The sequence below is a fragment of the Scyliorhinus torazame genome, chromosome 10 (assembly GCF_047496885.1).
Source record: "Scyliorhinus torazame isolate Kashiwa2021f chromosome 10, sScyTor2.1, whole genome shotgun sequence".
NCBI classification, from domain to species: Eukaryota; Metazoa; Chordata; class Chondrichthyes; order Carcharhiniformes; family Scyliorhinidae; genus Scyliorhinus; species Scyliorhinus torazame.
Genome location: NC_092716.1, coordinates 130,246,462 through 130,262,053, shown reverse-complemented (window position 1 = coordinate 130,262,053; position 15,592 = coordinate 130,246,462). Strand labels below are relative to the sequence as shown.

Genomic DNA, 15,592 nt, shown 5'->3' with positions numbered 1-15,592 from the left:
TCCGACCCGGCGGGGGGTCGGAGAATCTCGCCCCTGAATTCTATTTTGGGGCAGATGGTGGTGAGCTCTAGTCGTGGTTCCAGTTTGCAGGCCTTGATTACTGCCTTGCTTCCTTCTCCCACAAAATTTACCTTGATCCCGGTGGTGGTGGCTACACTGATGGTTTGGAGACAGTTCAGGCTTGACTTCATATCTTTGTCGGCCACTATCTGTGGGAATCACCACTTTGGGCCTGCGGATTTGGACTCACAGTTTGGATCCTGGGGGAGGGAAGGGCTGGAGAAGTTTAGTGACTTGTGTGTGGAAGGCAGATTTATTGGTTTTGAGGAGCTGGTGGACAAATTTCAACTCATGAGATCTAATGTTTTTAGGTATCTACAGGTGCGCGATTGTCTACGTAAGGAGATCTCGTTGTTTCCTTTAGCACCCCGCGCTCTCTTGTTACCGGTTGAGCATCCATTATCCAAAATTCCGAAAACCGAAAAATTCTGAAATCCGCATTTTTTTCAAGTGCCAACGTGACGTTACGAGTGGGAAATCCTACAAGGCTCCCGGGTGATGCGCAGTTCCCAACGTGCGCCGCACATGCGCAGTTCCCAACCCGCTGAAAATGTGCAGTTCCCAATGTTCCGCACATGCACAGTACCCAACGTTCCGCACATGCGTAGTTCCCAAAGTGTGTTGAACATGCGCAGTTCCCAATGCGTGCCATACATGCGGAGTATATTCCAAAATCCTAAAAAATTCCAAAATCCGATACACCCTCAGCCCCAAGCTTTTTGGATAAGGGATTTTCAACCTGTAATAGGATTGTTGCTGAAGTGAGTGTAAGATTTCAGATATCTACCGTCGGATCCTGTCTGCAGAGAAAACTCCAATGGATGAGGTAAAAGGAAGTGCGGGGGGAGGTGGGTCTGGTTTTTGAGGAGGCAGTATGGAGTGAGGTTCTGTACAGGGTAAACTCGACCTCCTCCTGTGTTAGACTCAGCTTGATTCAGTTCAAGGTGGTGCATCTGACTTGGACTAGGTTGAGCAGCTTTTTCTCAGGGGTAGAAGACCGGTACATTCGGTGTTCTTGGGACATGGCTATTCATAGCCATGTGTTCTGGTCCTGTCTGAAGCTTGTACGTTTTTGGGTCTCCTTCTCTAACACCATGCCAGAGATTCTTGGTATCAATCTGGTAGCCATTTTCGGGGTCTCAAACTCGCAGGCGCTCCAGATGGGGGTGAAGGCAGATGTCCTTGTTTCGCCTCGCTGATAGCACAGGGTTCTGCTGGGGTGGAGTTCTCCCACTCCGCCCAGTGCCTCAAATTGGCTGGGGGACCTAATGGATTTCTTGTATTGTGAAAAGGTCAAATACGCCATTAGAGGATTGATGGATGGGTCCTACTCGTGATGGCAGCCATTCATTTCCTTTTTCAGAGAATTGGTCATGTCACAGTTTGTGGAGGTGTTTATTAGGGTTCAGCTGGGTTTATGTTTTGTTATGAGTTATAGGGATAGGGGCCAATAAGGTTGATTTTGATTAAAAGTGTTATTTTTATACTGTCTCTGTGTACATTTGTTGACTATTGTAACGTTATTGTGTTATTTTGTAATATTGAAAACCTTTGGAATAAAAATATTTATTGAAAAAAAAGAAAGGAGGGAGACAAAAAGCAGGAAAATATAGACCAAATAGCCTAATTCATAAGGAAAATGTTAAAATCCATCATTAAGGAGCTTTTGCCAGATGTTTACAAAATTTATGGTGAATGGTAGAACCCTCAAGAGTATTGAAAGTCAAAGAGATCTAGGAGTACAGGTCCACAGGTCATTGAAAGGGGCAACACAGGTGGAGAAGGTAGTCAAGAAGGCATACGGCATGCTTGCCTTCATTGGCCGGGGCATTGAGTATAAGAATTGGCAAGTCATGTTGCAGCTGTATAGAACCTTAGTTAGGCCACATATGGAGTATAGTGTTCAATTCTGGTCGCCACACTACCAGAAGGATGTGGAGGCTTTAGAGAGGGTGCAGAAGAGATTTACCAGAATGTTGCCCTGTATGGAGGGCATTAGCTATGAGGAGCGGTTGAATAAACTCGGTTTGTTCTCACTGGAACGAAGGAGGTTGAGGGGAGACCTGATAGAGGTATACAAAATTATGAGGGGCATAGACAGAGTGGATAGTCAGAGGCTTTTCCCCAGGGTAGAGGGGTCAATTACTAGGGGGCATAGGTTTAAGGTGAGAGGGGCAAGGTTTAGAGTAGATGTACGAGGCAAGTTTTTTACGCAGAGGGTAGTGGGTGCCTGGAACTCGCTACCGGAGGAGGTGGTGGAAGCAGGGACGATAGTGACATTTAAGGGGCATCTTGACAAATACATGAATAGGCTGGGAATAGAGGGATACGGACCCAGGAAGTGTAGAAGATTGTAGTTTAGTCGGGCAGCATGGTCGGCACGGGCTTGGAGGGCCGAAGGGCCTGTTCCTGTGCTGTACATTTCTTTGTTCTTTGTTCTTATTAACGGTGTGAATAAACTCAAAAACACGCCTCATTAATCTGGCTATGTGGGAATTTCTGCACATTTCCTATGTTGCTGTGCAGGAAGATGACTGTACTGCAGAAGTACTTCTTTCGCAATGGAGTACTCTGTGATATCCTAAGGTAGTGTAACCTGCTGTATAAATATAGCAGATATAATAAATGGAATTATTTCTAACCCTGTTTCACCATTTGTATTCATTCCACAGCATGATACAACGCTCATCGCTCTTCAGATGGCGCTGAATATCTACAATGGCATCATTCCGCCATATGCTTCCTGTCACATATTTGAACTATATCAAGAGGATGATGGGTAAGCTTTGGGGACTCTGAAACCTAGAATAACCTTTATTCCACTGCAATCAAGTCTTCATATGCATTAATGGAGAAGTATAACTCCTGTGTACTCAGCCAACATGCCAGGTCCAGCCAGATACTTTTGAGTGATTAACTCCTGGGGCGGGATTCTCCGAAAACTCGGGGGGGCCCCCCCAAACAACGGAAATTCTCCGGCCCCGAATGGGCTAGCAGCGGCGTGACTCCATTCGCGATGGCGTCACCCGACGTGGACGGTGACGCCGTGCGGTGTCACTGATGCCGTATGGCATGACGGCTCAAAAGAGGCGCCCCCGGAACCCGACAGGATGGCCGCCCGCCGCGCAGCCCCTCGGTTCCAGTCCTGCGACATTGAGGCGCTCCTGGACGCAGTGGAGCCGAGGAGGGAGGCCCTGTATCCCGGACACGGCCGCAGAGTCGCCCCACGCCACAGCCGGCGTCTGTGGAGGGAGGTGGCAGAGGCCGTCAGCGCTGTGGCCCTGACACCACGGACAGGCACCCAGTGCCACAAGAAGGTGAACGACCTCGTCAGGGCAGCCAGGGTGAGTACCCCCCCCCCCTCCCTGCCCGATGTGTGGCACACCCCCAGGTGCAACCAACCCTAACCCTAACCTCTGCACTATACGCGTAACCGACGGGACTTTGGCCCATCCGGCCGGGAGAATATGGGCAGCCCCGGACGGTCCATTGTCTCCCGCCCGCCCCTGCCAGTCTCCGAGGCGGGCGGCGCGATTGACACCCCGCCGACTTTTCACCCTTCGGATAATTCGGCGGGCAGTGGGGGCGGGATTCCGGTGTGGGGTCAGAGAATCCCGCCCCTGATCTCCAATCCTCCTGGTAGCAGATTTCAATTAGTGAAGATCTTATTGCTAATTTCCCATCAGCATTGTCTTATTTTTATGGTGCAGGGTGACCAACACCATTAATGTAAACTAACTTTATCAATAACAGAACATGAACACACAATTAAAATCTTCCCTCATGTCCTATCTGAACTTTCACCACAGATCAGGTAACCCCTTGTAGTTCAGGGTGTAACATATTGTATCTAGTACTGGAGTCCACTACCACAAAAATCCTGTTTTCATAACCATATGACCAGTTTACCTTGTCCCACCAAAACAAAGGGAATCTTCCTCTCCCTCGTGACTTCTCAAACTCAGATGATGTCCAAGTGGTCTGCCCAAGTATCCAGCAGCTCTATGCCTGCTGCACTTCCACTTCCAGGTCCTCTAGATACTGTTAGAGACTTCAAGCTGCCGATCTTGGTGGTACCAGGGGATTGGAGAGTGGCGAATGTCGTGCCCCTGTTTAAAAAAGGGAATAGGGATAACCCTGGGAATTACAGGCCAGTTAGTCGTACTTCGGTGGTAAGCAAAGTAATGGAAAGGGTACTGAGGGATAGGATTTCTGAGCATCTGGAAAGACACTGCTTGACTAGGGATAGTCAGCACGGATTTGTGAGGGGTAGGTCTTACCTTACAAGTCTTATTGAATTCTTTGAGGAAGTGACCAAGCATGTGGATGAAGGTAAAACAGTGGATGTAATGTACATGGAGTTTAGTAAGGCATTTGATAAGGTTCCCCATGGTAGGATTATGCAGAAAGTAAGGAGGCATGGGATAGTGGGAAATTTGGCCAGTTGGATAACGAACTGGCTAACCGGTAGAAGTCAGAAAGTGGTGGTGGATGGCAAATATTCTGCCTGGATCCCAGTTACCAGTGGCCTACCGCAGGGATCAGTTCTGGGTCCTCTGCTGTTTGTGATTTTCATTAATGACTTGGATGAGGGAGTTGAAGGGTGGGTCAGTAAATTTGCAGACGATACGAAGATTGGTGGAGTTGTGGATAGTGAGGAGGGCTGTTGTCGGCTGCAAAGAGACATTGATAGGATGCAGAGCTGGGCTGAGAAGTGGCAGATGGAGTTTAACCCTGAAAAGTGTGAGGTTGTCCATTTGGAAAAGGTGCAAAGGAAATTTACCAGGATGTTGCCTGGAATGGACAGTAGGTCTTACGAGGAAAGGTTGAGGGTGCTAGGCCTTTTCTCATTAGAACGGAGAAGGATGAGGGGCGACTTTATAGAGGTTTATAAGATGATCAGGGGAATAGATAGAGTAGACAGTCAAAGACTTTTTTCCCGGGTGGAACAAACCATTACAAGGGGACATAAATTTAAGGTGAATGGTGGAAGATATAGGGGGGATGTCAGAGGTAGGTTCTTTACCCAGCGAGTAGTGGGGGCATGGAATGCACTGCCTTTGGAAGTAGTTGAGTCGGAAACATTAGGGACCTTCAAGCGGCTATTGGATAGGTACATGGATTACGGTAGAATGATATAGTGTAGATTAATTTGTTCTTAAGGGCAGCACGGTAGCATTGTGGATAGCACAATTGCTTCACAGCTCCAGGGTCCCAGGTTCGATTCCGGCTTGGGTCACTGTCTGTGCGGAGTCTGCACATCCTCCCCGTGCCTGCGTGGGTTTCCTCCGGGTGCTCCGGTTTCCTCCCACAATCCAAAGATGTGCAGGTTAGGTGGATTGGCCATGATAAATTGCCCTTCGTGTCCAAAATTGCCCTTAGTGTTGGGTGGGGTTACTGGGTTATGGGGACAGGGTGGAGGTGTTGACCTTGGGTAGGGTGCTCTTTCCAAGAGCCGGTGCAGACTCGATGGGCCGACTGGCCTCCTTCTGCACTGTAAATTCTATGATAATCTATGATGATAATCTGCGGCCTTGGCCCCTCCACGCAGTGACTTGCAGATCCTGGGCATCTGCTCTCTCTCTCCCCTCATATCTTATTCAGCCCACGATCTGGGCTCCAATCCCTGCTCCCAGCCTGCCGGGGACATCACTTTGTGTCCCCAGGGTTGCCCAGAAGGCTGGCTGTGTCCCGTTTCCAGCATCCTCCCAGGCCTATCAACTTAACTGGCAGGGATCCAGCAGCGGGCAGAGATCTGATCCGCATCAAAGTTGGGATGCCGAGGACTTTCTCATCACCCCCATGGAATCACAGGTAGGGTCTGAACACGAAGACACACACACTGCTCCCTGTCATTCACAGAACAGTGTTTACCCTTACCAGTGACAGACCTGGGCACATAGGCAGGGAAAGGTTGCTGCCATGCATCTCGCCTGATATTTTTGGAGCTTCATTTGCAGTCTCTGTGGACTCTGCTTCACTTACCCTCCTCCCCCACCTCTCCCCCTCCTTACTCTCCTCCCCCACCCTCCTCCCCCACCAGATGTCAATTTCTACACCCTCTCTACGCTATCTCTTTCTCCCATATCTCTCCCCCTCTTTCTCACTCTCTTGACTCAGTACTAATCCTCTGAAGCTATAAAGCTCCCTCATTCTGACAGTGCAGCATTCTTCTGACAGTGCAGCACTCCCTCAATACTGATATTCTGACAGTACAGCACTCCCTCAATACTGATATCCTGACAGTGCAGCACTCCCTCAAAACTGACATTCTGACAGTGCAGCACTCCCTCAATACTGATATTCTGACAGTGTAGCACTCCCTCAAAACTGACATTCTGACAGTGCAGCACTCCCTCAGTACTGACCCTCTGACAGTACAGCACTTCCTCAGTGCTGACCCTTTTGACAGTGCAGCGCTTCCTCAGTGCTGACTCTCCGACTGTGCAGCTTTCTCTCAGTGCTGACCCTGCGACAGTGCTACGCTCCCTCAGTGATGACCCCCTGAAAGTGCAGCGCTCCCTCGGTGCTGACCCTCCAACAGAGCAGCGCACCCTCCGTACTGACCCTCCTACAGTGCAGCAGTCCCTCAGTATTGGTCCTCCCACAGTGCAGCATTCCCTCCATACTGACCTTGTGACGGTGCAGCGCTCTCTCAGTACTAACCCTCTGACAATGCAGCACTCCCTCAGTACTGACCCTCTGACACTGCAGCACTCCCTCAGTACTGACCCTCTGACAGTGCAGCACTCCCTCAGTACTGACCTTCTGACAGTGCAGCGCTCCCTCAGTACTGACCCTCTGACAGTATAGCGATCCCTCAGTACTGACCCTCTGACAGTGTAGCACTCCCACAGTATTGACCCTCTTACATTGATTGCAGCACTCCCCCAGTACTGAAACTCTGACACGGGCAGCACGCTGGCGCAGTGGTTAGCACTGCTGCCTCACCGCACCGAGGACCCTGGTTCGATATCGGTCCCGGGTCACGGACCCTGTGGAGTTTGCACATTCTCCCGATGTCTATGCCAGTCTCACCCCCACAACCCAAAGATGTGCAGGGTAGGTGGATCGGCCACGCTAAATTGCTTCTTAATTGGAATTTGTTTTTAAAGTACTGATCCTCTGTCAGTACATACTGTCAGACCTTTTGAAAGCACAAGTTGACAATGAGCCACTCGAGGAGAATTTTGGTCACATGACCAAAGGCTTGGTCAAAGGACATGTATCTGGACTGAGAGCTTCGAGAGCTTTACGAGGAAATTAAGAAGTTGGAGCCTAAAGCATGACCGACAACACTGCAGCACTTAAAACATCGGGATGTTTAAAGGACCACAATTGGCAGAAGCCAAATATCTGAATGTATTGCAGGGTGGGAGTAGATTACTGAGATACAGAAGGATAATCCATGGAGGAAATGAGCACATATCTTCTGAGTATTTCACTGTCCAATGGAAGAGTACTTCTGATCTAGACCGATAAGGAGCTAGTAAATGTACTGAGGACCGTAAGTCTGCCAGGCAGCCACTGGTCATCTAAAGTAGATTGTCTTCCGATGTACTATTGTGTTTTGATTTTGGTTCTATCAGACCCACACTGAATGTAATTTATTCTCCCTATTTGTGGCTTCTGCAGATCCTTCACGCTGGACATGTACTTCAGGAATGATTCTAGTTCAGATGTACACCTGCTAACTCTGCCGTCCTGCACTGAGCACTGTCCCTTACAAAACTTTATCCAAGACACACAAGATCTGATCTCTGATAACCGAGATGAAGAATGCAAACTCTCCAGAGACAGCAAACATAGAGGTAAGTAAGTAAAGTGGCCATAGACCCAGATCGACACTAAAAGGCAATTTAGCATGGCCAATCCACCTGCACATCTTTAAACTGTGGGAGGAAACTGGAGCACCGAAGAAATCCACACAGACACAGGGAGAATGTGCAGACTCCACACAGACACCCAAGGTCGGAATTGGGGTGAGTTGTGGCAGACACCATATCAGTGAGGGTGTTAACAAGCACATAATGAATGACCAATGCAGATCATGACATTAATCAGTAGGGTTTGGAGCTCAACATTCCAGCTCATACTCTCTCAATAGCTGAGGTGCACCTTTCAACAGCAGGCAGGGGACCCCACCAGCATGATTTGACGGACCATCAACTTCTTACAGGGTAATTGTTTTATTTCTGGCTGATATTTAGTTTCTAGTTATTTCATGTTGCAATCGTCCACAGGAGGTAGTTTGGCAGCATGTTCAAGGAGTTTTAGCTGGCTTCAGGTTCTGTGCACAAACCAGTTTCTCCCTGACTTGTGTAAGCCAGCAGAGCCTTCTCTTTGAATTGGCAGAACGAGAAGAAGTGAATCAGGGCAGGCCAAGCTGCTGGAAGAGGAAGAAGGAGGAGAAGAACTCTCAGTGGGAGGGCATATCTGCCCAGGGTGGTGATACGACCATCAATTCACTCGAAGACAAGTGGAGAAGTAAACCGTGGTTTTAGTCAGCTTAGGACTGTGCCTGCCTGCGACCGGTACAATACTGAAGGCGGCCCCGCAGGTCAGCTGCTCTTATACTTCCTCTAAAGGGGTGGAGCCATGGGCGGAGCCCATACATGCCCCAACATATCCCCCTGTGGGTGAAGCCACACAGTGGCCCATAGGTGGAGCCCACAGGGTTAACTGGTGCACTGGTGAATTATCAGTAATTATACACTCACCACATTCACCCCCTGTTTAAAAAATGAAGTCCGGCGGGGGTGACGGGCTCATAGATTCAGTCGGTCTGGTGCCCGGATCGTACGTTGCGACCGCCGAAGCACTGGTGTTGCAGCCGCTTCGGGTGGAAAGTGGGTCCGGAGCGGGCACAGGCGTGGAGTCCGGGAGCGGCTCTTCCGGAGCTTCATTCCTGTGGACCGGTGCGGCGGGTGAGAGGGAGCGCGGGAACCATAGAGGGGTGGGGGCGCTGAACATGGGAGGTTGGACGGGACATAGTGTGGGGGATGCAGTAGTGGTCATGGTGTCGGAGCCTGCGGGCGCCAGGTCCCGGAGGGAGACGGTATCTTGCCAGCCTCGATGTACGCATAGTGTGGATTGGAGTGCAGGAGCTGGACCCTCTCTACCAGGGGGTCGGTCTTATGGCTCCGAATGTGTTTTTGGAGGAGGACTGGACCCGGTGTCATCAGCCAGGGCGGAAGCGAGGCTCCTGAGGTAGCTCCCCTAGGGAAAACAAACAAGCGGTCATGAGGAGTCTGGTTTGTATCCGTGCAAAGGAGGGACCTAATAGAGTGGAGCGCATCGGGGAGGACCTCCTGCCAGTGAGAAACTGGGAGATTCTTGGACCGCAGGGTCAGTAGGACGGTCTTCCAGACCATCGCATTTTCCCTCTCCACCTGCCCGTTTCTTCTGGGGTTATAACTGGTAGTCCTGCTCGAGGCGATGCCCTTACTGAGCAGGTACTGACGCTGTTCGTCGCTCATGAACGACGAGCCCCTATCGCTGTGGACATAACTGGGGAAACCAAACAGGGTGAAGACACTATGCAGGGCTTTAATGACAGTGGGGGTGGTCATATCGGGGCAGGGGATGGCAAACGGGAAGCGGGAGAACTCATCTATGATGTTAAGGAAGTACGTGTTGCGGTTATTGGAGTGGAGGGGCCCTTTGAAATCGATACTGAGGCGTTCAAAAGGCCGGGATGCCTTTACCAGGTGGGCCTTATCCGGTCGATAGAAGTGCGGTTTACACTCCGCACAGATCTGGCAGTCCCTGGTCATGGCTCCGACCTCCTCGGTGGAGTACGGCAATTTGCGGTCCTTTATGTAATGGGCGAGCCGGGTGACCCCCGGGTGGCAGAGCTCATCGTGGATAGCCCGTAGTCGGTCACCTTGTGCGCTGGCGCATGTGCCGCGGGACAGGGCATCTAGTTATAGGTGGAGAGTTCGATCCTCCACCTCAAGATCTTATAATTCTTTATCGTGCCTCGCTGCGTATTGTCAAACACGAAGGCAACCGATCGTTGGTCGGTGACGAGGGTAGTGCCTCCAGTGCCGCACGGCTTCCACGATGGCTTGGGCTTCTTTTTCGACTGAGGAGTGTCGAATTTCAGGGGTGGTGAGGATGCGTGAAAAGAACGCTACCGGTCTGCCTGCTTGGTTGAGGATGGCGGCGAGAGCGACCTCTGAGACGTCGCTCTCCACCTGGAAGGGGGCGGACTCGTCCACCGCGCGCATCGCGGCTTTGGCGATGTCCGCCTTGATGCAGTTGATGGCCTGGCGGGGCTCGGCTGCCAGTGGAAAGAGGGTGCCCTAAATAGTGGGCGGGCTTTGTCCGCATACTGGGGGACCCACTGGGCGTAATAGGAGAAAAATTCAAGGCACCTCTTCAGGGCCTTGGGCCAGTGAGGTAGAGGGAGTTGTAGGAGGGGGCGCATATGGTCAGGGTCGGGCCCTAGGACCCCGTTTTCCACGTGAGCCTGGTTGTGATGAAAACGCATTTCTCCTTGTTGTAGGTGAGGTTGAATTTTTGGGCGGTTTGGAGAAATCGATGGAGGTTGGCGTCGTGGTCCTGCTGATCATGGACGCAGATGGTGACATTGTCCAAGTACGGAAATGTGGCCCGCAGCCAGTACTGGTCCACCGCTCATTGGAACACCGAAACCCCGTTCGTGACGCCAAAGGGGACCCGGAGGAAATGTAAAAGGCGGCCGTCTGCCTCAAACGCTGTGTAGTGGCGGTCCTCCGGGCGGATTAGGAGCTGATGGTATGCAGACTCCAGATCCACTGTGGAGAACACGCGGTATTGCACGATCTGATTTACCATGTCTGCAATCTGGGGAAGGGGGTACGCATCGAGTTGCGTAAATCGGTTAATGGTCTGGCTGTAATCAACCACTATCTGGAACTTTTCCCCGGCCTTGACGACCACCACCTGAGCTCTCCAGGGGCTATTACTGACCTCTATGACCCCGTCCCGCAAGAGACGCTGGACCTCGGACCTAACGAACGTCCTGTCCTGCATGCTATACCGCCTGCTTCTTTCTGGTGGCGACTGGTTAGCATTCGGCGGTGAGGTTTGCGAAGAGCGAGGGAAGATGGATTTTTAGGGTTGCGAGGCTGCATATGGTGAGCAGGGGCAGGGGCCCCCCGAACTTAAGAGTTAGGGTCCTGAGGTTACATTGGAAGTCGAGTCCCAAAAGGAGAGGAGTGCAGAGGTCTGGGAGCACATATAGTTGGAAATTAGCGTACTCAGCGCCCTGTATCGCTAGGGTTGCAGTAGTGCACCCTTGGATTTGCACCGAGCGCGACCCAGAGGCGAGGGAGATGGTTTGTTGCGTCGGGAATATTGGGAGTGAGCAGCGTCTTACCATGTCCGGGTGAATGAAGCTCTCTGTGCTCCCGGAGTCGAAAAGGCAAGGTGTCTTGTACCCGTTAACCCGGACGGCCATCATGGAGCTCAGGAGGTGCTTAGGTCGCGTCTGGTCCAGGGTGACCGCGCTGAGTTGTGGGTAGCCGGCAGCGTGATCGGAGGCGCTGGGGCGGCCCTGCGATGGCTGTCCGTGTAGGTCGTACGTGTCGAGCGGCGTAGCAGATGGCGGCCCCCGTTGGTCGAGCGTGGCGGGCGGTGAGGAAGATGGCGTCCAAGATGGTGGACCCCATGGATCGCATGTGGCCGGCCGCGTGGGGGAGGATGGCCAAGACGGCAGTCCCCATGAGTCGCACGTGTTGTGCAGAGGCGGAGTCAGCAGAAACGCTGCCACCTTGCGGGGTCTGTGGGCCTGTGAGTCGGTGGATCGGTCTGTGAGTTCGAGGTCTTAGACCTGGCCAGGCAGACCTTGGCGAAGTGTCCTTTTTGCCCGCAGCTGCGGGCCGGGCAGTGCTGTCGGAGGTGTTGGGACTGGCCGCAACAATAGCAGGGTAGCCCCCATGATGGGCGGGCGGCCGCGCGGCACAGGCCTGGTGTAGTCTCTGGTCGGGGCCCGCGAGGGGGTCGCGTGGTCGGCTGGGAACGCAGTAAGGCTCTGAAAAGCGACCTCCAGAGAGGTAGCCAGTTTTACCAGTTACCAGTACTTCGAGGTAGCCAGTTTTACCAGTTACCAGTTAAAAGCCAGTTACCCTTTTTCGAGCAGGCGCTGTCTCACATAGTTCGATCGGACCCCCGCCACATAAACGTCTCGGACGGCGAGCTCCATGTGCTGAGTGGCCGTAACGGCCTGGTAGTTACAGTTGCGCGCGAGGACTTTGAGGTCGCATAGGTAGTCATTGAGCGACTCCCCGGGGCGCTGGCGGCGAGTGGTGAAGACGTGTCGCGCGTAGACCTCGTTCACAGGTCGCAAGTAGAGGCATTCGAGTAGTGCGAGGGCCTCTGTATAGGAAGCGGCTTCGTTGAGCTGGACAGAAATTCGATGGCTCACCTGTGCGTGGAGGAGGCTCAGTTTCTGCTCATCAGTAGACGACACGGCGAGATAGGCCTTGGAGCATCAAAGCCAATGTGAAAAAATGTATTTTGCCTCCGCGGCCTGTGGATCGAGTTCCAGTCTGTCAGGTTTGAGGGCTGATTCCATCGTAGTATTTTAAGCTGATTAAATTGATACGACCATCAATTCACTCGGAAGACACGTGGAGAAGTAAATGGTGGTTTTAATCAGCTTAGAACTGTGCCTGCCTGCGACCGGTACAACACTGAAGGTGGCACCACAGGTCTGCTGCTCTTATACTTCCTCTAAAGGGGTGGAGCCATGGGCGGAGCCCGTACATGCCCCAACATATCCCCCTGTGGGTGAAGCCATACAATGGCCCATAGGTGGAGCCCACAGGGTTAATAACAGAACATAACATAACATAGTGCACTGGTGAATTATCAGTAATTATACATTCACCGCGGGTGGTCAGGGAGCAATTCTTCTACCTGAGTGTCAATGAGGCACAGTGTGCTTCTGTGCCTCCCTCAGGATATGCTTGTTGAAATCGGTCAGCTGTAGCAGGCTTAGAGCAGGGTGAGGATCAGCCCAGTGCATAGTTAGTGACTGGAGGGTGGCACAGTGGTTAGCACTGCTGCCTCACAGCATCAGGGACCCGGGTTCAATTCCGACCTTGGGTGACTGCAGCGTCTGCACGTTCGTCCTGTGTCTCTGTGGGTTTCCTTTGGGTGCTCCAGTCCAAAGATGTGCAAGTTAGGTGTATTGGCCATGATAAATTGCCCCTTAGTGTCCAAAGATTAGGAGGTTAGGAGGATTGACCATGCTAAATTGCCCCTTAGTGTCCAAAGATGTGTGGACTAGATGGGTTATGGGTAAGGGCAGGGTCTAGGTAAGGTGCACTTTCAGAGGGTCGGGGCAGATTCAGTGGGCCAAATGGTCTCCTTCTGCATTGTATGATTCCACGAAAATGAAATAATTTTATATAAATCAAATCATGGAGTCTGAGCTATCAGCCAACATTAGTTACTGCTTCACAGCAAGCGTTCTTGTGCGGTTGGCCTCCATTTCCACATGGAAAGTTTGGACTGCAGGCTCTGCACAAAGTCCTGTCCTGATTGGTTCTTGACATTGGGATTTCTGGCAGACTTCCCAGTTCACCAAGCATGAGGTTGAATCAGCCTCCTCCTGTACATCACCCTAGTTCTGATTCCTCTGCAAGACAACTCATGTGCACCTTGCCCTCCAGTGAGCTGGCACCTGTACTATCATTGCTCCTCACCTTGGCTTCTGGCCATTCTTGTCTGATGTCTCAGCACATGCATACCCTACCACCAAATTCCTCGCAGTGCAGGATCGAAGCTGGGATTGTGAGAGTGAAAATGAGTGATACTGCATCTTCATTATCACTGTCTTACTGCTAGTCATAGACTCTTACAGCACAGAAAAGGCCCATAGAACATCGCGTTTTCATCAGTCAAGAATAACTACCTAACTATTCTCATCTCATTTTCCAGCACTTGGCCCATAGTCTTGTATGCAATAGCATTGCAAGTGCACATCTAAATACTTCTTGAATGTTATGAGGGTCTCTGCCTCCACCACCCTTTCAGGCAGTGAGTTCTTGACTTCTACCATCCACTGGGTGAAAAGATTTTTCCTCACGTCCCCTCTAAACCTCCTGCCCCTCACCTTAAATCTATGCCCCCTGGTCATTGATCCATCCACCAAGGGGAAAGGTTTCTTCCTGTCTACTCTATCAATGCCACTCATAATTTTATACATCTCAATCATGCCCCACGCCCCCCACCCCCAGTCTCCTCTGCTCCAATGAAAACAACCCCAGATCTCTCTTCATAGCTAAAACTCTCCAGCCCAGGCAACATCCTGGTAAAGTCCTCCACTTCCAAAGATGTGCAGGTTAGGTGGATTGGCCATGCTAAATTGCCCCTCAGTGTCCAAATGTTTAGGTGGGTTTACTGCGTTCCAGGGATAGGGTGGGGTCTATAGGATGCTCTTTCAGAGGGTTGGTGCAGACTCAATGGGTCAAATGACGTCCTTCTGTACTGTAGGGATTCTATGATACTTTGCCTGGTCAGTTATTTTATTAAGCATTGAAATCTCGATTCTACCTCCTCCAGTACAAGGTCTGAAAACCTTGGAGCCCTTTCTCTCTCATATGTTGTGCATTGCACAATGTTTTTCGGGTCAGAGTCACTTCCTGCACAACAGTCTGCAGCTGCTCTAACCTTGATGCCCTGTTGCTTGAAGCAAATCAAGCTAGCTTTAACTGGAGCTCATCACTTTCTATATTGTCCTTATGCTCATCTGTAGAACCAGTCGCCAGCACGGCTGCTTCTGACTGGATGCTGAAATCCTTTAAAACAGCAGGCAAGTTACTCTGCTGCCTGCACCGTGACCAAATGGGTATGAGTTCATTGTACCTCTCAAGCCTATTTTTGGGGGATCTCAATTTCAGCAACTGGAGCCTCTGGAATACTGGACTCAGTTTGGGACGAGCTTTGTCTGTGTTTATCTGGGACAGTATCTCAGAGAGACTGGGCTCAGTATGGGGATAAGCTTTGTCTGTGTTTATCTGGGACAGTATCTCAGGGAGACTGGGCTCAGTTTGGGATGCGCTTTGTCTGTGTTTATCTGAGACAGTATTTCAGAGAGACTGGGCTCAGTTTGGAACGAACTTTGTCTGTGTTTATCTGGGACAGTATCTCAGGGAGACTGGTCTCAGTTTGGGATAAACTTTGTGTTTACCTGGGACAGTATCTCAGAGAGACTGGGCTCAGTTTAGGACGAGCTTTGTCTGTGTTTATTTGGGACAGTATCTCAGGGAGACTGGGCTCAGCTTGGGATGAGCTTTGTGTTTACCTGGGATAGTATCTCAGAGAGACTGGGCTCAGTTTGGGATGAGCTTTGTCTGTGTTTATCTGAGACAGTATCTCAGGGAGACTGGGCTCAGTTTGGGACGACCTTTGTCTGTGTTTATCTGGGACAGTATCTCAGAGAGACTGGGCTCAGTTTGGGACGAGCTTTGTCTGTGTTTATCTGGGACAGTATCTTGGGGAGACTGGGCTCAGCTTGGGATGAGCTTTGTGTTTATCT

At 51.1% G+C, this 15,592-nt stretch overlaps 1 protein-coding gene across 1 annotated transcript in view; it reads left to right on the top strand.

Moving 5' to 3' along the window:
• Nucleotides 1–15,592, top strand: part of LOC140430929 (lysosomal acid phosphatase-like) — a 224,113-nt gene that overhangs the window by 163,953 nt on the left and 44,568 nt on the right. The window contains exons 9-10 of the mRNA XM_072518745.1: nt 2,733–2,839; nt 7,696–7,871. Coding sequence (XP_072374846.1) covers nt 2,733–2,839; nt 7,696–7,871 — 283 coding nt within the window. The remainder of the gene's footprint in view (nt 1–2,732; nt 2,840–7,695; nt 7,872–15,592) is intronic.